The sequence below is a fragment of the Gastrolobium bilobum genome, unplaced genomic scaffold (genome assembly GCF_033153095.1).
Source record: "Gastrolobium bilobum isolate Gb01-03AN ecotype WA unplaced genomic scaffold, APGP_CSIRO_Gbil_v1 utg77161, whole genome shotgun sequence".
Lineage (NCBI taxonomy): Eukaryota > Viridiplantae > Streptophyta > Magnoliopsida > Fabales > Fabaceae > Gastrolobium > Gastrolobium bilobum.
In genome coordinates, this window is record NW_026898735.1 from 3,900 (window position 1) to 28,146 (window position 24,247).

Sequence of the window (24,247 nt, forward strand, 5' to 3'; positions counted from 1 at the left end):
AAGGATAAACAGAAAAGTATAGATGTGTTTTTTAAAAGAAAGTAGTATCTGAAAGTGAATCAAGTGATGCTCCTACGAACATAATTTCTGAAATTGGTGCACCTTCTCATGAGCAATCTCCTTCAAAGTGTCGTAGAATTGAACATACTGATGATGTTATTATGGTCAAAAATAAATTTTTTGAACGAGTTCCAGGAAAACGTAAGCCAATTTGGGAATATTTAGCTAAAGAAGTTGATGAGATACGAAGAGATTATTTAATAGCTGGGCCATATCAACCTAAATGCTCCTATCCATTTTCAAAAGAAAAACATCATCGACGTTTTCAACCTTCTTGGTTCAAAGAATTTTCTTCGTGGCTTGAGTATTCACCTTGTATAGATGCTGCATTCTGTTTACCATGTTATCTTTTCACTACAAAGGTCGGCGAGCGACATGGTTGGGATGCGTTCACAATCAAAGGTTTTAATGGTTGGAATAGAGTTCATAGTGGCAAGTATTGTGCTTTTCTAAATCACATGGGAGATGATCCTTGTTCACAACATACTAATGCAATTATCTCATGTGCGGACTTAATGAATCAGTCTTGTCATATTGATAAAGTTATGCATGCTCAAAGCTCCCAACAAATTGAAAAAATAGGATGCGTGTTAAAACTTCAATTGATGTTGCTCGTTGGCTTGCTTTTCAGGGGTGTGCTTTTAGAGGACATGATGAGACTATTAATTCAAGAAATAGTTGTAATTTTATTGAAATGATCAAACTTTTGGCATCTTACAATGAAAAAGTTGCAGATGTTGTTCTAATGAATGCTCCATTGACAGCCAAGTATACCTCACCTCAAATACAAAGGGAGATTTTACATGTTCTAGCAAACAAAGTGCGTAAACAAATTCTGCTGGATATTGGGGACTCTAAGTTTTGTATTATTGTGGATGAATCACGTGATGAATCGAAAAGGGAACAAATGGCTCTTGTCTAGAGATTTGTTGACAAAGATGGTTTTATAAAAGAGATTTTTTGATCTTTATCACTATACATATTCTATGACACTTAAAAATGCTATTAGTGACATACTCTCACATCATTGCCTTGATATCCAAAATATTCGTGGCCAAGGATATGATGGTGCTAGTAACATGCGTAGTGAATGGAATGGATTGCAAGCATTATTTCTTAATGAATGTCCTTGTGCTTATTATGTGCATTGTTTTGCCCATCGATTACAATTAGCCTTGATTGCTGCCTCTAAGGAAGTTTCTTCTATTTATCAATTCTTCCAGAATTTGAATTTCATCATTAATATTGTCACTGCTTCTTCTAAACGTCATGATCAATTCCAAGCTGCCCAAATTTTTGAATTTGAACATTTGCAAGCTATTGGCGAGCTTGAAACTGGTACAGGTTCTAACCAAGTAGGCACACTAAAGAGGGCTAGTGATACAAGATGGGGTTCTCATTTTTAATCTATATGCAGTCTTCAACGAGGGTATAATGAATCATGTTCAGTACTTGAAAAAATTTGCAATGAAGGCTCAAATTACTCTCAAAGAGGGGATGCTACAACAGCTTATAAGATGATCACTTCTTTTGAGTTTATATTTAATTTACTTTTGATGAAGGAGATCATGGGCATCACTGAAATTCTTTGTCAAGCCTTACAACAAAAAGCTCAAGATATTTTGAATGCTATACATTTAGTTTCAAGTACAAAGGAACTTATTCAAGAATTACGAGATGGTGGTTGGAAAAGAATACTTGAAAGTGTTGTCAATTTCTCCAAGCTTCATGAGATAGATGTTCCAGATTTTGATGCTCAATATATTGAAGGTCGTGGCCGTCGACAACATGAACAAATAACTATTGAGCATCACTATCATTTTGATATTTTTAATTCAACCATTGACTTTCAGTTACAAGAGTTAAATAGAAGGTTTAACGAGCAAACAATGGAACTTTTATCACTTAGCTCTTCATTAGATCCGAAGAATGGTTACAAAGCATTCAATGTTGATGATATTTGTAGCCTTGCAGAGAAAGACTATCCTCTTGATTTTTCCGAGCAAGAGAGAATTATTTTGAATTGTCAATTGAAGCATTTCCAAAAGGACATCCCAAAACATCCAAAACTTCAAAATTTATCTTCAATTTTACATCCTTCAATATAGATGCAGAGGCTAAAAGGGTGACAATGATGGGGCACATTTCTCTTGTGGCAGTCCTTGAGAGCATTTCAAAGGTGAAAAGTGCAGAATTTTGAACTGCTTGTTAAAGCACTTCAGGTTCCCTTAAATTGGCAGCAAAGGAGATGCAGAGCCAGAGTCAAAAATTGCCTTTGCCTTTTCATTTGTTAACAACTTCATATGGTTGTGGACCTGGTGCTCCAAGTAGATACCGACAACACACAGTATTTAAACTTGTTTGTAAAAGGAACATAGTACATTGTATTTTATTTTGTTGAGCTTAAGCATAAAATGTTAATGCTTAGTAAGCCTCCAGCTCTAGGTGTATTGGGAATGCCATTATACAAAATTTTGTAAAGCTGAGCTATAATTTTACCAGTATGTTGGAAGATTTATCATTTTTAGATAGTGTGTTGGGAATGGAGGGCATATTGTTTTGATCTTTCATTGAGGGGAATTCTTTCCCCCCTCTCAAATACCATGGTGGGAGATGCGTTAATTTGATCTTCAGTATCAATTTTTTCCCTCCTCGTTATTTATTGTGGGGGAGGGATGCGTTAGTTTGATCTTCATTGATTTGAATTCTTTCGCTTCTTTCAAACCTCTCAACCAGAGAACGTGTCCTCCCAACTTTATATAAATAATAAGCCAATGTATACATATCATCTTTGTTTGAATGACCTTATACATGGCAGGTCAGCTCTTGTAGATTTCATCTGTCGAAACTTGGCCAACAATTTATCCATTATTTTTCAAAAGGAAATGAAAGATAGAAATCAGAGGCATACTTCTTTGCAGAAAATTTCAGTAACATCTTGACAGATTCAAGAAGCAAGGTTCAAATGTAAATATTTTAGATTATAATGAATGGGTGAGAAACGAAATATGATTAGAACTTAGCCTTTTTAAAAGGGTTAAGGCATCATGTGGCATCAACTAAAAATATTGGCCGGGATAAAAGGGAAAAACAGTTATTCAACTAATGAGAAGTCAAATAGTTGATAACAACGGAACATGATAATGTATAGGCCTTAAAATCTCATTACACAATGTTTCGGTTGTTTAGTTTGTCTCATATATGTCAAATACAATAATCACTTGTGCTCATATCTTTAAGCAGACATGTCATATTTATTCACCAAGGACAACATTGTTAATTTATAGAATTTCAGCATTGGTACGAAGCTTGCAAAAATACACAGTGTACTCTTCGACAGTACCCTTCAAAATGGACATACAGACAAAGACAAGAAAATAAAAGCAGGCTTGAACAACAACATGCTAATTAATTAATCAAACAAAATATATAGAATCCATTACAAATGGCATCATATTAGACATCATTTAATCTCCAATGTGGTAAAAAAAAAAAAAGATCATAAGATACTAATTGACACAAAAAGGCCTAATGACTTGTTGACATAGAACACAAAATTAATTCATCAGAGAAAATCAGCAACATTTGGTGGAAGCTCCTGTACATTCACGTTGTAGAACTTCTGAATATCAGACAACATTCTAGCATCATCCAGTAATTTTTTTGAAGGTTGAATGATGTGTTCCTATCTTCTGGAAGCTATCAGCAGGGATAGATGGTTCTAGATAGAGCCACCCATATGAACTTTGGCTATGTTGTTTATCTTTTGCACTAGTGACTATGGTTGATCAACTACCACCAAAATAGAGTACACAAGTAAAATATTAGTGAGCTTTTCAAACTCTCATTTGACTAGCCTAACCGAAAGAGGTAAAAATCAGTAAAGTCTCCTAGTCCTTGTTATTTAGTCAAGTATAATAGAGTTTATTTTTAAAGTAGTTTAATTCCACCAAACTTCTTTCCTAAGGTTCCTTTATATCTACAAGCTATGTGAGTTGTGGGAAGCAAGAGGCCAGAACTTAAGCTCCTCCCTCCTTATGAGAGCCCACGGCTAGAAATGGCTAGAATTTACTCTCAACAATAAAATAGGGGATTCAAATTGCAAACCCCCGATTCAACTTGCCTGTGGGTGGAAAGAGGGTCATCAACCAAATTCGTAGCAGGAATTGGTGCATGTTCCTGACCTCCAGTGATATCCTCACATACCAACCTAACTCCTAAGCAAAGTATAAAGAGATGTTAGCCTAATATAACTGGGATAAAGCATATTAAATATTCAATTTACAGAAGTTTCTTCTTTGATTACCCTCATATTTCTGCAGCTGACTGAGGTATGCCTCCAGGAGTGAAAGAAACCTGTCATCGCAACAAAATAAGCTAAGATCCCTTAAAGCCCCACTGCTTGGACTGCAAAATAACCCAAAAGGAAACAAATGAAATATAACTATCTATATGAATCTAGATAAAGAGAATTACAACAAAAAAGATCATGACTATACACAGCTGTACAACTAGTCATTTGAATACCTACAAAACGAACATTATACTGGGGAAAGTAAGAAAACTTCTTTTTGATTAAAAAAATCATGGGACACAACACACATATAACATAGGAAAAAGCTAAATGCTAGTGGGTTACTAGCCGTTATATATCGATCTCACTGCTCTTTCTTTCTCTTTCTTTAAAAATTGCTACAATGAACTTTGTAGCATTTTCTCTGCATATAACTAAAGTATAGGAAATCACAAGAGTTGGCAAAAATACATGTTAAGTAAATAAATACTGTTACATATTTGTGTGTTCTAGTTAATTTTGTAGTTCAGTTAGATTACTTATTCTTTTATACTTGTATTAGAGCTATATAAATATGAACTTGTAGAATTTATCTACTCTTTGATAAAACTAGAACAGCCTTGACAGATCGGTCAGGGCATTTTAATGCTCAAACTCTTTGGGTTTGTCTCATCTCTATTAACCAAACCCATTCTTAGACCTTCACCGAACAACTAAGGCTTTTAGGTTTATTACTATTTGTGTATCACCAAAAACTTTTTGTAAGGTAAATACTTCCCTATGGAATACTCATTTAGCAGCTCTTGGTTGGTGAGCCACTGTGTGTGACCCTCTACTTTGAGGCAGTTTTAAAGTTTCGTTATGAATGTTTTGATGAAAACAAGAAAGTTGAAATCTTGTGGCAGCATACAGTTCTATATTGAAATTCAATAGAGGAGAACACTTACATTTTCAAGTTTCCCTTTTTCCCCTTTACTCTTAAACTTGTTATGCATGGGATATGATTTCGTTTTTGGCTGCTTTAGGTGCTATTCCCATAAGGCCATAACTATTTCCATTTCCAATTTACAGAGTGAGGGACTGGCTTTTTTGTTGTATTTGGACTCCATTTTTCTTCTAGAAGCACCTTGTTGCCAAGGCCAACTCAAGGCTCAAGGGGGAATCAGTCCTAAACCAGAAGTTTATGGCTAAACCCTATTTACATCTTTCTACCCCCAAAACCTCCCCAAAAAAAGAATCAATATCTAAACAAGCAAATGGGTAAGAATTACAGTGTTATAAACCCAATCTAAGAAATCAAATAGCAACAAAAAATAAGGATGGGCCGTTGCTTTTTCGACAGTTAACCCATTACGTTCACATGTTTAAACCAGAATTCAACATCCCCACTATTCCACTTTGAAAACATAACTAGTCACTAGGTCACAACTACATTACTGTAGGTCAATCCTGAGGAATGTATCATAGCCATAAAAATCTAGCCTAACATACTGAATTAAAAAACGATAATAAAGAAAAGAGAACTCCAAGCCTCCATTGGTGTGACGTTGACTTGGTTCCTCAGTGCTCCCACGCTCCGCAACAGGATTTCGTCTCTGTGTAATTCTTTGGGTTGATGAATTGGTGTCTTTCCTTGACCCTCAGCTCCCTATTTATAACCATTGAAGCCATATCTTTTTTAATTATCCATCCAATCTCCCATGAATCTCTATCAATTAATAAATCAAGATTGATTTGTTTTCGCTTTCATTCAAAATATTACAAATCTGTATCATATAGCAAATCAAATCATCTTGGGTTGATGGGTTCGTATTTGGGCGCTCAAGCGCGCTCCTGTGCATAAATTTAGAAATTCTGTCTGCCCACACGCGCTCGAGCGGCCAACTGGGCGCTCGAGCGTGCTCCTCGAAGGTGAACTCTTGTAGTCTTGGGCGCTTGAGCGTGCTAATGGGCGCTTGAGCGTCCTGGATTGCTCAATTTAGCTGGTTCCCCTGCCTAGATGTGCTCGAGCGCCCATTCTGTGAGCTCGAGTGTGCTCTTCTGGCCCTTTGGTTCATATTGAGCTGCAACTCTTTGTCATGATTTCTTCATCACTTCTTAGCACCAATAAGTGTGATTTTACTTTCAAAATGCAAAGAAAATCAAAACATTAGCTCCAATTCCTATCTTACTATTTATATGTTGTAAAATCTTGAATTCCATGCAATCTACTACATATTTCTCATATAATTTAGCCTAAAAACATGGTAAACCAAAGGTTTATCAGGAGATATACATAATTGTTCTAACTATAGAGGCATTAAGCTAATGAGTCATACTATGAAGTTGTGGGAGAGGGTTATTGAGCATCGCTTAAGGAAAGATACTAAGATTTCTTGATGCGACAACTAATGGAAAGATATCGAGAAAAGAAGAAGGACTTACATATGGTGTTCATAGATCGTGAGAAAGTATACAATAGGGTTACAAGGAAAGTTTTATTGTGGGTTCTGGAGAAGAAAAAGGTACCATCAAAGTATGTAAAGGCAATCAAGGATATGTATGATGGGGCTACTACATGTGTGAAAGCTTGTAACGGAACATCAAGTTATTTTCCTATCACAGTAGGTGTACACCAAGGGTCGGCTCAAGTCCTTATCTCTTTGCCTTCGTTATGGATGAATTAACAAAAGATATTCAAGAGGAAATTCCATGGTGTATGCTTTTTGCAGACGATATTATGCTTATTGATGAGAGCAAAGATGGTGTTAATAGAAAACTTGAATTGTGGAGAAGCACATTGGAGTCTAAAGGATTCACATTAAGTCAGAGCAAGACTGAGTATCTGAAGTGTGAGTTTTCTCTGGTAAGAGATGTAGACCAAGATCTCGTGCATCTAAGCGGTCAAGAGGTACCTAAGAAAGATGCTTTTAAATACCTGGGCTCCATTTTGCAAAATGGTGGAGAGATTGATGAGGATGTAAATCATATAATCAGAGCAGGGTGGATGAAATGATGTAGTGCATCTGGGTTTTTGTGTGACCGCAAAATCCCCCTTAAGTTAAAAGGAAAATTCTATAGAACAGCAGTAAGACCTGCAATGCTATATGGAGCTGAATGCTGGCCAGCACATAGGCAACATTAGCATAAAATGGGAATAGCAGAGATGATGATGTTAAGGTGGATGTGTGGTTATACGAGGATGGATAAGATAAGAAATGAAGATATTCGAAGATGTGTGGTTATACGAGGATGTGTGGCTATAAGCATGGTGGAGGGTTAGACCCGTTGTTATTCCTATGTTCCAGATGGTTCCTTTTTAGTTCTTTTCCCCTTCATTTCCCCCTCTTCTTCTTTTCCCTTTCTTTTTTACTTATATATATATATATATATATATATATATATATATTATTACTATTCTATTTATTTATTTTTATTTTTACTTTTATGTTTCTTTTTCAACCTTTTTGTATCTTTTATTTGGGTTCAACTACCACCAACCCCAATTAATTTGGGATAAAGGTGTTGTTGATATTGATTTTCTTCAATAAATATTTTAAATATATATGTATAAACAATTTTAAAAAATATAAAAATTAGAATTAAAAGAGAAAAAATTATTCTTTTTAAAAATATGTATAATTAGTGAAAAAATATTTAAATTGAAATAAAACAATTAAAAATGGCATCTATCATTCTGTAAAAAATAAATTATAATTTCAACTAAAAAAAGAACAAATTATAAAATTTTAATCACTATAAGAATGTAAATTTTAATTTAACATATAAAAATAAAGGGTTTGCTTTTTCTGCAGTTACTGAAGATAAGTTATCTGCAGTAAGCCCAATATGACGTTGTTTTGGGGCGAAAATCATGGTGTTTTTGTAATTTTAATTTATTTTAAGGTTATTATAGTGTTTATAATTATAATTTTTTAATTTTTCAATCCCAAAACGACGTCATTTTGAAAGTAAATGCAGATAACTTATCTGCAAAAATATTTTTCCCAAAAATAAATTAAACCTTCATTTTTTTGATGAAAGAGTGTAATTAACACAATTTTTGAGGTCGTGAATAAATAACTAGAAGCTATTACTTAATGAATTTGCGTTGTCTTCTATGCATGTTTCCCACATTTTTCTGTATTGGAAAATTGTTAAACCTATTAATAATATTTATTATTATGTCTATTGGGTGCAAAAATATTTAATATTTTAATTTTAAACTTTTTAAATTTGAATTTTGTACTTGATAGGTGGGAAAAGTGTTCAGCATTTAATATTTCTCACAGTTTTCTGCATGAAAAATTGTTAGGCATATTAATAATATTTAATATTATGTGGCAGTGGGCTTAATTATTCTACCTATTAGGATTGATTATATAGCTAGAAAAAAAGATATATATATATATATAATAAATTTATATTTAATATAAAATTATAGATAAAAATAATAATTTAAATTTTAAATTTCGTTGAAAAAATAAAAAATGACATATGTATACTTTAAAAGAAAATAAATCAAACATTGAACTTAAAAAAAGAATATGAAAAGAGAAAAGAAATTTGTACGCGTATTTTTTTAAATAAATATTAACATAATCGTTTTAAATATATATGTATAACCAATTTAAAAAATATAAATTTCAAATAAAAAGAGAAAAAAGTAAATTCTTAAAAAACTATGTATAACTAGAATTTCAAATTTAATCGTTTTCAATGTCGTGAATGAATAACTAGAATTACTTGTAGAAATTGTGCAGTCTTCTATGTATGTTTCCCACTATTTAATGAATGGAAAATAACGAAGTCTATTAATAATATTTATTATTATGTCTATTTGGTGAGAAAATATTTAATATTTAAAATTGAAACTTTTTAAATTTGAATTTTAAACTTGATAGAGAATAAAAAATTAGCATTTAATGTTTCCAACTGTTTTATGCCTGAAAAATTGTTAAGCATATTAATAATATTTACTATTATATCTATTAGGCTTATTTGATGTACTTATTAGGATTAATTATAAAACTGAATAAAAGATACATACAACAAATTCACATTTAACATAAAAATATAGATTAAATGAAAAAATATTTAGATTTATAAAAATAGCTGTAGAGATGATAAAAAAAAATTAAATTTGAAATTTCATTGAAAAAATAAAAAATGACATATTTATACTTTAAATATAAATAAAAAATAATTTAAAAAAATCCCAAAAACGAAAAAAAATTGTACAGGTATTTTCTTCAGTAAATATTTAACATAAATATTTAAAATATATATGTATAAACAATTTTAAAAAATATATAAAAATTATAAATTGAAAGAGAAAAAAATAATTCTTTTAAAAAATATGTATAATTAATGCAATAATATTTAAATTTAAATAAAACAATTAAAAATGGCATCTATCATTCTATAAAAACCAAATTATAAGAATTTAAATTTTAATTTAATATAGAAAAGTAAAGGGGAATATTACTCTCATGTTACATGAGAGTAGTTCTCTCATGTGACAGAGAGAATCCAAGTAGGGCCCTCCATTTAAAAGCAAAAAAGAAAAATGAAAAAAGAGGGGGTACACTTTTCGAAGTGAGAGAAAATGAGATAACTATCTCATGTAAAATGAGAGTAGTATTTCTCAAAAATAAATTAAACTTTCATTCTTTTGACGAAAGAGTGTAATTAACACAATTTTTGATGTAGTGAATAAATAACTAGAAGCTATCACTTAATGAATTTGCGTTGTCTTCTATGCATGTTTCCCACTTTTTTCTATATTGAAAAATTGTTAAACCTATTAATAATATTTATTATTATGTTTATTGGGTGTAAAAATATTTAATATTTTAAATTTTAAATTTTAAATTTTTTAAATTTGAATTTTGTACTTGATAGGTGAAAAAAGTGTTCAGCATTTAATATTTACCACTATTTTCTGTATGGAAAATTGTTAGGCATATTAATAATATTTATTATTATGTGACAGTGGGCTTAATTATTCTACCTATTAGGATTGGTTATATAGCTGGAAAAAAATATTTAATAAATTTATATTTAATATAAAATTATAGATTAAAATAAAAAATATTTAAAATTGTAAAAATATATGTATAGTTGATAAAAATAGTAATTTAAATTTAAAATTTCATTGAAAAAATAAGAAATGAGATATGTATACTTTAAAAGAAAATAAATTAAACATTGAACTTAAAACAAGAATACGAAAAGAGAAAAAAAATTTGTACACGTATTTTTTTAAATAAATATTAACATAAACGTTTTAAATATATATATGTATAAACAGTTTAAAAAATATAAAAATTTCAAATAAAAAGAGAAAAAGTAACTTCTTAAAAAATATGTATAATTAAAGAAAAAAAATTTAAATTTTATATTTTAAATTTATAAGAAATTGACATTAATCATTATGTAAAAAAAATTTAAAAAAAATTGACATTAATCATTATGTAAAAAAACAAATAATAAAAGTTTAATCATTATAAAAATTTAAATTTAAATTTAATATTTAAGAAAGAAATTAAATGTTATTCACTAAGAAATATAAATTGACATTTATCGTCATTTGAAGGCATACCATCTAAGTCTATCATATAAATGTTATCTATTCTATGACCAAGAAACTTAACTTGCCCATCAATTAGACTTTCGATTTTACAAGAGGTCGAGTCAAAAATAACTCATAATTTTTATCACATAATTGACTAATGCTAAGCAAGTTATGTCTAAGGCCCTCAGCAAGTTATGTCTAAGACCCTCACCAAGTATCTTTCCTTTGTTGTTATCTCCATAGAAAACATGTATATGCTCTTTCTTTGTGAATGATTGGAATTTAGTTACATTTCCCGTCATGTGACTTGAGCAACCACTATCCAAGTACCACTTGGAACTTTTAGCCTTCAAGCAAACCTACATCACAAAGTCAAGATTTAATCTTTGGTACCCATACTTTGTTGGGTCCTTGTGTGGTCTTGGGCTTAGTTCCCTTAGGAACCCACACTTTCTTTTGCCCAATAATACCATTCTTTCTAACTTTACATGTGGAAGCACTATGACCTTTTCCACCACAATGAAAACATTTAATGAATGGCTATTTGTCATGTAGGATGGAGAAATGGAAAAGTTTTTATATGATTTTTCTTGTGTGCTAATGTCAAAGCCTAAACCGGATTTGTTGAACATGCATCTTTGTTTAGCAAGGAACACATTTAAGTTATCTATTCCACATGTGAATTTGCTTAGAATTTCATTTAAATCATCAATTTCATTGTTTAGATCTTTACTTGATGTACATGATGATGAAGATGCAGGCTCATTTGAAGATAGGCATTTGATACAACTAGTGCTAGCATAAAGTAATTTGAGAGTTTCATTTTCATCTTTCAAATCTTTTACTTCTTTTTCTAAAGATGCAATTTGTTTTTCCAAAGAAATAATAGTTTTTCTTAATGCGCCAACAGTCTTAACATGTTCTAGTGTTTCATTATGCATTTCTTCAAACATGTCAGACAACTCATCATATGAAGGGGAAATAGTAGAGCAAGATGAGTTTACCTCAGTTTCAGATTCATTTTTGTCCTCATTTGCCATTAGACATATATGTTGAGTTTCTTTGCTTGAATTCTCCAGTGGTCTCCCATCTTGCATGAAGCACAGGTTTGCTTCTTCTTTGGAGCCATCATCGAAAGAACTAGATTCATCATCCCAAGCAAGATAAGCCTTCTTGACGTTCTTTCTATCCTTGCTTTGCTTCTTTTCATATTTGTCTTTCTTTTGAGCATTTGGACAATCCGATTTGTAGTGACCGGTTTTTCCACATTCATAGCAAGTGATGGTGAATTGGGAGGATCCTTCATCTTTAGATCTTCTTCTAGGAGGAAATGCGAGTCTCTTTGAAAAATTCTTTTTAAAAAACTTTCCATACTTCTTTACGAAGAAACTTGTAACACCCTGTATATATCTGGTAATGTTATCATATCATCGTATTAAGCTGCGCTTAATAAAAATTGCGGAATATATTTTTCTTTTCAATTATGACGTCATTATACTTAGCCAAGTTGAATACTCAATTCTTTTTCAAAACATTGCCTGTATGTGATTGCAAAGACAATTAACTGAAATACCTCATAATATGTAATAACAGTGAGTATCTAAAATCACGGATCTACAACACGTAGTCCGGACAATATCACGATACATTATTACAACTCCAATCCAAACTAAGACAAAGTCAAGTAAACGTGGCATGGACAATCCCCATGCTCACCAAATAACAACAGCGTCTCAACAAGATAATCCATAATCATAAATGAAGCTAAAAACATAATAGCAACAAGCATATCCAGCATCCAACATATCAGCATATAATCAGCCATATCTAACTCAGCTCTGGCCTCTTGCCGCCTGAGGTCTCAACCCCAGCATTACCTGAACCTGAAATGGTGACCCAAACGTGGGGTGAGATCTCTAAACAGAAATCTCAGTAAGACAAGGGGTCCTCAAGGATCTTCTACCCCAAGCTCACTTACATGTGCAATATAAGTTCTAAAAGCAGTAATTCAATATAAGTTCCAAAACTATGCAGTGCAACAGATACTCATGCCATGTGTGTTATAACTATTCTACTGGCCAGAGAAATGCAGGACACACGTTTACAACCCCACAATAAGTACAAGGAACAACGCTTGCACCTCGTACAAAGCCTCACCATCTTGTATGCGCCACATACTCAGGCTTGCCGTATAGGTGGAACACCACATGCATATCATAAAGGCACTCACGTATAATAGCTCAATAGCATTTATCAAAATAATACATGAAAACAACATCATGCATATAACCATCCCCCCATGGGATATGGTGGAACCAACAATGGCTAAACCGAGGACACGAAAGCTTACCTCTCAAGCTATCCGTCCAAACCAAGAGTCCACATTGGCCCAAGGTCACCAAACAGCACAATCACAGTCTGTTTATAACAGGAATATCATCAATAACCATACTTGATTACTTAATCATTTTCAAGACTGCAATTTCATCTCTTTTATGAAATATTCTAATATTTTACTATGTTAAACTAGACATCTTAAGGTTTCCAACGATATATTCTATGTCTCAATCGGAGTTGTATAACCCCGGTTATATTTTTCGCAAAGTGACTGTTGCAAACTGAATTTCCAGCAATCAAGTCTCTACTTCAAACCAACACTACGACCAAACCACTTATCCAATGGCTATGAAATTTTACAGGATTGGAAGTTTCTCATGCTAAGAAAGGTATAATATTATCTCAAAGGCATTATATCTTGCAATTACTTGATGATACTGGTTTTTTAGCTTCAAAACTCAATGCTGTCCCAATGGACCCGAAGCTTTCTCTTAACAATGTAGATGGACAACCTCTCTAAAACTCTAGTCAGTATAGGATTTTAGTTGGAAGACTTCTTTATTTGACATTAACTAGACCTGACATTACATGTTAAGTCAATTTGTTTCATAGCCTAGAACTCCTTACCTTAATGTTGTTCATAACTTCCTTAGATACCTTAAAAGTCATCCAGGTCAAGGTTTGTTGTTTCCTGCTTCTTCTCCTTTCCACTTTAAAGCATTCAGTGATGTATATTGAGGAGGATATCTTGACACCAGAAGATCAGTCACTGCTTTTTTCATTTTTCTTAGAGATTCCTTAATATCGTGGAAGGTTAAAAAGCAAACAATAGTCTCTAGAAGCTTCGTTGAAGACGAGTACAAGGCAATGACAACCACTGCTACTAAATTAAGTTGAATATCTCAATTATTAACTGATCTTGGCTTTGTTGATTTCTCTTGTGCTCTATTTTTTGTGACAATCAGGATGCTATTCATATTGCCTCAAATCCCACCTTCCATGAGAGGACTAAACACATAGAGATTGATTGCCATTTGCCACTTTGTTAGAGATAAAGTGTCTTATGGGCTGAATCGTTTGATGCCTATAAAATCACATGACCAGCTTGCATATCTTTGAAAAAGGCTTTGTTAGCTTCTGCCTTGTTCACTCTACTGTCCAAGATGGCAGTGTTGGACATCCACAACTCATCTTGAGGGGGAGTAATAAGTATAAAAATAACTTTTATTTTTAGTTTACTCTAGTTTGTGTTATTGTAACCATAGTTAGTGTAACCATAGTTAATTTTATGGACTGATTGTAAGTTTACTTTTATGGACTTTAGCTTTTAGTTTTTAGTCTTGACTTTTATACTTAAACATTGTTTTCTCTCTGAATCTTTTTGATGAGTAATAAAGAAACCCGAAAGCTTCTTCATTTTTCTTCTTGTTCTTTTTCTGGGTTTATATGGTAAGAATAAATGAGATCAAGACTAATATTTATGAACATAAGTGATATAAAATTATCTTAACAGTATAACTTAAAATTATGTGGTACATAGTCACAAAACCTATAACATATAAATTATATTAAGCTATATAGTCCATAGGTTTCCCAAATCTCTAGACAAAGTATAAATAGGTGAATAATTTATGTTATACAAGTATGACTGTATTCGAAATGATTGACAGGTAATAATATCAAAAGCCTAATATAACATTGAGCAATAAAAAATGCATGAATCAGCTACAATTAAATTCATGACCAAAAGATATAAAAAAAAGTAAGGAATTAGAAGTATCACAAATAATGTGCTTTGGTCCTAAAATCTCAAATGAAATATATGACTAGAATAAAATGCATATAACAAACACTTGAAGCATAAGATACATAATATTCATAACCATTCCAAATGTATCATAATGTGTATCAAGTGGTGGAATCTTTAGTATTGTCTTTCAATCTTATGAACTAATAAAGGAAAACTAAATTTTTTTGAGGATAATATGAGAATTTTTTTTCCTTTTGGCATAATAGAATCAATAAAAATAAAAAATAGCTTTATTTAGTAGTACAAGAATTAGATCTTAGATGATAACGAATTTTTTTTTCAGAATGTAGATTCTAAATTTACAATGAAGTTGGAATTTACATATAAAAGATAGGCTATCTAGATGCCGCAAGGTTTAAGGATGCATGAATATTTATCAAAGTCGGTCACTAAATTTGGTTTTGAAACACATTTAGGTTGAATGTTACTCTGAAACTCACGTTCTTATTGAATTAACATCGAAAACATCGGTTACATTAGGTAATAGATCAATCAACATGATTTAGGATCTAACATGAGCATATTGCTCATTCATAAGATATTCAAGCAGCTTGAGAAACGATAAGCCCCCATATATATATATATATATATATATATATATATATATATATATATATATATATATATATATATATATATATATATATATATATGGAAAAACATATATCATTTTAAAGGATATAAGCTTATATTCTTTTAGATCCTAACCGTTGATTTCCGTCCATCAACGGTTATAATCTATTGAGTCAAACTTAATGGGCCAAAATTATTATTAATTAATTAATAATTTTGATCCAATAAATTATAACCGTTGATGGACGGAAATCAACGATTATGATCTAAAAGGATATAAACTTATATCCTTTAAAATGACAGATGTTATTCCCATATATATATATATATATATATATATATATATATATATATATATATATATATATATATATATATATAGGGAAAACTTCAAAAAAATCCCTATAAGTTTCTTTAGAATCACTTACCTCCTTCCCAAAAATTTTAATCATTTACACCCCTACTTAAAACTTTTTTATCACTTACCCCCCTAACTTGATTTTCCATCCAAAGTTAAAGTTAATAGAGTTAATCTTTTTAAAAAATTACCAATACTACCCTAAAAAAAAATAAAAAAATTAAACTTGATACCTTATTGCTAGCAAGAGATAACACATTTTCTTTTCTGGTTACAATAAAACTCTCTGCAGATTAGTGATGGCATACAGTGGTGAGAATATTCGATCACATATTGTATTCTTTTCACTTCACCATTAACTAATATTATCGGGTCAGGCTAATTGCAAATAAAGATCAAAATTAAAACAATATAATAAAATTCATCTTCAATAAAAGAAAGTTGGTTATTCTAGTTTATTACTACAACAAAACCTATAATTTATACAATATAGACACTTCAAACAATTATTCTCCTTAGCCATTATCTGGACAAGTATTGGAATGGAAATAGCAAAACCATATATGCAAGAGGAACTCTGACCCCTCGAGAGACACCTCAATGGTGCTCTTTCAAACATAGATACTTTGAATTCTTTCTACAATTCTCAATCACAAGTTGCTGCCTCAATGTGGGCATATGTACTTAAAAATAAATAAATGAACAGCATTGGCAAATTCCTAACTCTGTCCTCCCCCAAGCTTGTTCCATATCTATAGAATTGGGACTCCATGGATTTAACCTCTTGTCCCTGCTTAAAAGCCTCTTCAATGCCCTTAGTCTCCCTGTCATAGGCGATTTCAGGTCATCTTCGGCAAACCTGCTTGAAGAAGGCGACAAAGAGGATGAAGTGATGTCAACAATAAGGTGTCAAGTTTAATTTTTTTTGTTTTAAGGGTAGTTTTGGTATTTAATAAAAAGACTAACTCTGTTAACTTTAACTTTGGATGGAAAATCAAGTTAAGGGGGTAAGTGATAAAAAAGTTTTAAATAGGGGTGTAAATGATTAAAAATTTTGGGGAGGGGGTAAGTGATTCTAAAGAAACTTATAGGGAAGAAGTTTTTTATATATATATATATATATATATATATATATATATATATATATATATATATATATATATATATATATATATACTTCTCCGGCAACTCGAGATAAGTTTATCTCCGACCATTCCATAACTACGTCGTTTTGTTTATTTATTTCCTTATATTAATTGATTCACCTTTGAATGTTTATGATTCTCCTTTTCTCTCTTTTCCTTTATCATCATTGATCCATCTTTGTACGATTATGATTTAGTAACAGGAGATAAAGTTATCTCAAGCAACTTGAGACAAGTCCATATATATATATATATATATATATATATATATATATATATATATATATATATATATATAGGGATCTTTTGACTCTAGAGTAAGACTTACAACTCTTACTCCTCATCTCAACCGTTGATTTTCGTCCATATAACGGTTATCTATAACAATTAATTATTTATTTATTTCAAATAAATAATTACAGTTAGATGGACAAAAATCAACGGTTGAGATGAAGAGTAATAGTTGTAAATCTTACTCTAGAGTCAAAAGATCTCTCCATATATATATATATATATATATATATATATATATAGGGATAGGATATTGTGACACCCAAGTTATGTTACACCGATGTAAGAGTTAGAAGTCTTACACGCAATCTTGACCGTTGATCCACTCATATCCAATGGCTCACATTACTAAAAAATTTGAGCCCTTAGATATAAGTGGGATTAACGGACAAAATTAAGAGTGTAACTTACACTAGTGTAAGATGATCCTAACCCATATATATATATATATATATATATATATATATATATATATATATATATATATATAAGTAAGTCTCTTTAATCCTGTCCTAATTCTATCTAAGTCTATTGAAATTTAAGTATCCAATTATGAACCAATTTAGTTAACTAACAATACTAAATCAGTAATTTAAGTATCCAATTATGAACCAATTTAGTTAACTAACAATATTAAATCAGTATTGATTATACAAAAGTAAAAATTTTATAGTTAAATTATAAATTTTTAGTATCACATGTCAACATCAGACGAGTCATGCCTAATTTAAGTGTGAGTGTCTCGTGGATCACGCTCAACTTAGGCATGAGTGGTCACGCTCAATCAGAGCATGACACATTGCAATACACGAGTAAATAATTTCAAAACAGTAATAAATTCATAATTATTTGTTTAAATTGCAATTAATTAATTTTTGTGCCTAAATTTTTGAACAATTTTTACAATAAAATGTCTTAAATACTGTATTATTTAATATGCAATCCTTCAACAAATTTAACGTAGGATTGTTTCTTTTTTCATTTGAGTTTCACTTCAAGAGCTATGCAATTTATTTATTTTTGGGAAAAATGTCACACATTTTGGGTTGTTTCAACTTCTAAAAAGCAATGTGTGCTTTGAAGCCGGAGATAAAATAATCTCAAGTAACTTGATAAACGATAAGTTATATATATATATATATATATATATATATATATATATATATATATATATATATATATATATAGAGGTAGGATCCTTTGACACCGATGTCAAATTTGAAAGTTGACACCTCATCTAAAAGCCGTTAGATTAAAAAAGATCAATGGTATCACATGTTTACAAATCAGAGTCGTTGATATATATATATCAAATTTGACATAGGATATATATATATATATATATATATATATATATATATATATATATATATATATATATATATATAAAAGTAAGTCTCTTTAATCCTTTCCTAATTCTATCTAAGTCTATTGAAATTTAAGTATCCAATTATGAACCAATTTAGTTAACTAACAATACTAAATCAGTAATTTAAGTATCCAATTATGAACCAATTTAGTTAACTAACAATATTAAATCAGTATTGATTATACAAAAGTAAAAATTTTATAGTTAAATTATAAATTTTTAGTATCACATGTCAACATCAGACGAGTCATGCCTAATTTAGGTTAGGCGTGAGTGGTTACGCTCAATCAGAGCATGACACATTACAATACACGACAATAAAAGCGTAATAATTCACCAGACAAAAACATAAAATTTGGAAAAAATTAATGATTTATTCACAAACCAAAGCTGTGACGCTGTAACTGTAAAGACGGCGGTTTGCGGCAACACACATACTTATTTTAACTACTTTTACATCTTACTTCACTTATTATAAGCATTTAAAACAATAAAAGGTAATAATTAAAAAGCTGTGGACTGTAACTGAAAATTTTTGCGGTATTTTAACTACTTTTACTTCTTACTTTACTTATTATAAGTTACTAAGGGGTCCCCATAAACCCACTTAGCCAATTACTCAATTTTACGTTTTTACTTCTTTGAACATGGTTCACTAATTAATTTTCTGCGAACACATCGCTCACAACCAGACCTTCTTCTCAGTTTATATTTTTTTCTTACTTAATTCCCTTTCTAATAAGCTATCACACGCTTCAATCGGAGCTCGTTTGCTCCGGCTATCGCCGTTTGAAGTTGGATAAGCAAAACAACCAACCAACCCCAAAACAACTCAAAACCTCTCTCACTCCACGAATTACTGCAGCAAATTCACTCTTCTAATTGCTCTCAAATTTTTATGCTACAAACTAGACACTTCAACCTTCAATTTGATATATCATACACTTAATTTGACTGAGAAACGAAGCGGGAATTAATTTTCCAAAACTGGTCCAGTACAGCCCCCAAGTGCAGGGCAAACAGGGCAGCTGTGTTCACAGCCCTCCCAAGGCCAGCGCCCACTCAGAACAATCTCATATTTTACCACAGTGTAGAGGGAACTACAAGCTTCAAAATGGCGTATGACACATCTCTAACGGACCTCTGTGGAGGGAGATATGTTCTCCCAAAGTTCGCCTAAAAACTACCAATTTTCAGAAAATTCGTCAGAATTTCCTTTGTTTTTCCAACATTTTCCAAATTTGTACAAGTGGTCTATGACCTCAAATAGTACCTAATAATCAGTGGGTGGCACACACAAGGACCAACAATTCCTTGGGGCTCTTACAACCCACAATATACAACAATTCCATATCATATACAGTAATATACATGCATGATCCATAACTCTATATATATCACATTAAAAGGTGGCTATGTGTCATAACTACAACATCCTACATCAACCTACATAAACATACTACATCACAGTGTCACAATATATACAACAGACTCCCAAAATAAGCAGGCAACATCTATGCTCAGATCTACTCATCAACCACGGGCCTCTTGCCCCGAGAACGATCGTCAACTGCTGCGATACCTGAAATATATCCCCATAACGCGGGGTGAGAATGAATCTCAATAAACTTGGGGTTTATGGAGCAGTCTCCACCCAAGAGTCCACTTCCTGCAATAAAATATCAAGTACCAAGACATAGATAACACCATATAATCCATATTAGAATTTCTGTATCATATATCTTTTCTAATAATTCTCATTTATTCTTATAACGTACTTTCTTATTAATCTTAAGTATGTTCATGTCTTATGTATCAATAAGGCTTCCATCTTATATTCGTAATGTCGTATCATATTCAATAGCATACTCATAATGATTAGAGAACTAAAGTTTCCTCGGCTATACCTTATGTACACCGTGATCATATCCATAAATGTTTCCTCTTTTCAGAAACCACAACTTACACTTCTAAGGCTTTATTTCATTGGAGATCATATCATATTAACTTATCATAACATAAATAATATCATATGCATGCACTATATGAATGCAACTACGCAAAGTATCAATATTAACAACAATTATATCCATACGGAAACCATAATCGCCACTGATCATGGCGGAACAAAAAGGCTGAGAAAACTCCTAAACCGAAAGCTTACCTATCACCTCTTTCCTGCTGCTAACTTGTTATTTAATACGCCGTACACTTGGTTGTCTCCAAGTTGTTCGTCCACCTACTTCGTTTGATTACACTCTGTTACCGTATATATAAAAGTACCATTAAGTTCCAATGAAACATACATTACTTGAAATCCAAATAATTATATTTCATATGTTAATTTCATAACCAACTTGACAATTTTATTTCCCTTGACAACTCATGCCATACCACAAATCTACCACTTAATTTATACTTCATAAATTAAACCCTCAACTAGTTAATTAACTTACCCTTTTATAGTGGAATTTCATACACTTTAACATAGCTTCACATATCATAACCCACTTGAATCATACTTGATTATTCTAGGCAAATGCTATTAAACATTCACTTTAATTGAAACCACATAATCTATGCCCATTATTTCTTTATGGTCGAAGCCTATATATAAACATAATACACAATTCTTTTGCTGTCATGTTTAACCAATTAGCTTAATTCACATGCAACTATTCCTGACATAGAATTTCTATTAACTCGACCTTATCAACACCACATATTTTAAACCTTACATGATCGTAAAACATCTTTCAATGATCATGTATATATTTGTTCTCCAATTTTCATTAAATTTTGTATTAATCTATATCAATTTAATGATGTAGGCCGAAAACTATATATATAGGTTCTATGAATTTAACACTTTCCAATGTTTCTTAATTGATTCCTCTTCTTTTCTTTTCTTTTTTTTTTATATATATAATCTAACATAATTTAAATCTTAAAACAATTCCCTAAAACAATATTTAACTACTTCAATTAACTACAAGGCCAAGACTTATTTAAAATAGGAAACGTGCATTTCTTACAACTTCTTATCATAAAGCTTTTATATAATTGTTTCCAATACTTACTTAGCTTGTTAAAATATCTTTGTAACCTTACTAAACCACTTCCATGTACCTCACGGATCATAGGGCTGAATTGCCTTTACTTAATTCATCATCTCTTCATAACTTGATAACATTTCCAAACACTTATTTCATCATAAAACAATCTCAACTTCATGTTTTTCACTTAGACATAAATTCAACACATGTTGTGCATCTTTTACACATATAGGTCGAACTACACAGGGCTCCAAAGCTCTTTCAATTTTTTTTTGATTTTAACATCACATATGGTAGTATTTCACTATTTCTTAACCATAATTCTTCATTAGTCCATAATCATTACATAATTAAAATTCATTGACTCACTTAGGAATTATGTCAAACACTTAGAGTGCACCTTAAAAATACATATGGGCTGTCCCTTGTTGGTTCCTCAAACTACCCCAAGTGCAGATTTTTCAATCAATTAACTAGAAGAATTTGTTGTCCAACAACAATAATTCATGAACAACATAAATCCCAACATATACATCATTTAACCTACATAAAAATCATAAGACTCATACATGAACTGATTTCCGCTTATGTGCAGCCCTTAAAAAAAGAGATTACATACCTTAAAACACCTTCCAAGGAGCTAGAGTCATAGTCCAACCATTAGATAACACAAACAGTCCTTGTACTCTCTTTTTAACAACATTAGGTCGCAGCAATGGGGAAGGGTTTTCTCACAAACTAAGGCTTCTTTCAAGGAACTTCCACTTGGAATTTACTCTCAAGACATAACTCTACATCTTTCATGCAGATCATTTGTCCTCATTCTAAGTATTTCAAGTGACTAAAACTTGCCCTTTCTTCTCCTAATATTTCGCTGCACATAGAGAGGAAAGAACAAAATGAGCGTGGGAAGCTAAACTCCAAGGCTGTGAACTTGCTAATAGATGGGTTATAAGAAGGCTTATTTTATTTCAATCACTTATGATGTGTCAACCCTCAATAATGGGCAACGTCTGACTATGGCAAGTGAGGAGCCAACTTGCCAATTAATTTGGATACTATGATTCAAATCTTCAAACTTTGAACTTAAATAGGTACCTGTTAGTCTCACCAAAAAAATAAACTACATGGGCCATTCTAATTTTATAGCACAATGGGCTTCACCAAAAATTCATGTGAACACCAATAATTTAATAACCAATCCACTAAGTTTAAGGCTATCTCATAACTTGTTAATTCACACAAGTAATTTGACCTATTTAAAATTTCCTATTAGTTGATATTAAATCAATTCCAACTTAATTAAATAAATCTCTCTACACATTATTGGATCAAATTAAATTCACATTTATCCCACTAAATTTACTAGATAAATTAATTAAATCATCTCATTCTATATTCATATTCTAATTATATCTAGGTCATATTAGACTTGTTTAACATACACTGTATATTCCCATTAATTATCATGTCACCCACTTTATTTTAATCTAATAATTTATCTCACATAATTTCCTTGCATAAGTGTTTAATCTAATTAAACACCTAATTAATTTCTTTTCTCTTAATTTACTAATGAGGGTTGTTATAGCTGCTAAACGCATAATCACGATCAATACTTTTCCATAATACCCCCGCTCGGGTTACAAGCCAGCGCTACCAAGCTTAGCAATCTGAAGGCGTTGTCAGAGTATATAAACACTAAAAGTTTTCAAAGCTTGTCGATGTGGGACATAAAAACGCAATGAGCACAGCTAATCTTCGCGGTTCAGAGTTATTGTGACATTTTCGTCGTTGATTCCCTTATTATCCTATTTAGATTATTTTCTTTTGTGTTTTGTTCTTGAATCGCTTCTCCATCTTTCTCTTTTTGCATGCAAGTCAATTTGTGAACCCTAATCTCAATTTTTGAAATTTGTAATTGTTCTTAAGTGTTCACCTTCACATTTTCAGGCATGGCACAAAGCCATCAAGCTCACCAAATGATAGGTGCTACCATCGTCGTCCACCTCCGGATCACCATGTAAGGTGAGAAAAAATTTCGCTGTTCATTTCTTGTGGTTTAAGGTGTAAGAAAAATATCTTTTAAAATACATGTGACAAAGCTGCTGTGAAGAAGACGTATATTCTTTTGTTTATGTCTACTCCTTTTTTTTCAAATTAATGTTGTTTTGCTTGCAATATAGCCCTCACTCATGATTTGAAGTAGGAGAATTATATTCTGTTTTAGTCTGCATTGAACCATTACTTATTCAATTACAATAATATAAAAAGAAAAAGAAAAAATAATGACATGGAGACACTGTCACTGTTTTGGAGGCATGGTAATGTTAAACTATATCAGGGCTTAGTGCTAGAAACATGACATTTCAAGAAGGAGAGACATTATGAAATCTTA

General features: G+C 31.4%; 1 protein-coding gene and 1 long non-coding RNA gene across 2 annotated transcripts; one reads left to right on the plus strand and one right to left on the minus strand.

Annotated features, from left to right (window-relative positions):
• Positions 1 to 1,046: 1,046 nt before the first annotated feature.
• Positions 1,047 to 2,168, plus strand: LOC133283625 (uncharacterized). Its single transcript, XM_061480508.1, has 2 exons — positions 1,047 to 1,404; positions 1,534 to 2,168. The coding sequence occupies exons 1-2, from the start codon at positions 1,047 to 1,049 to the stop codon at positions 2,166 to 2,168; spliced, it is 993 nt and encodes a 330-aa protein (XP_061336492.1).
• A 17,866-nt stretch (positions 2,169 to 20,034) lies between these two features.
• Positions 20,035 to 22,853, minus strand: LOC133283627 (uncharacterized). Its single transcript, XR_009747822.1, has 3 exons — positions 22,469 to 22,853; positions 20,958 to 21,052; positions 20,035 to 20,375 (listed from the first exon to the last, which is right to left on the minus strand). It is a non-coding gene; the product is annotated as an uncharacterized LOC133283627 (long non-coding RNA).
• Positions 22,854 to 24,247: the final 1,394 nt, after the last annotated feature.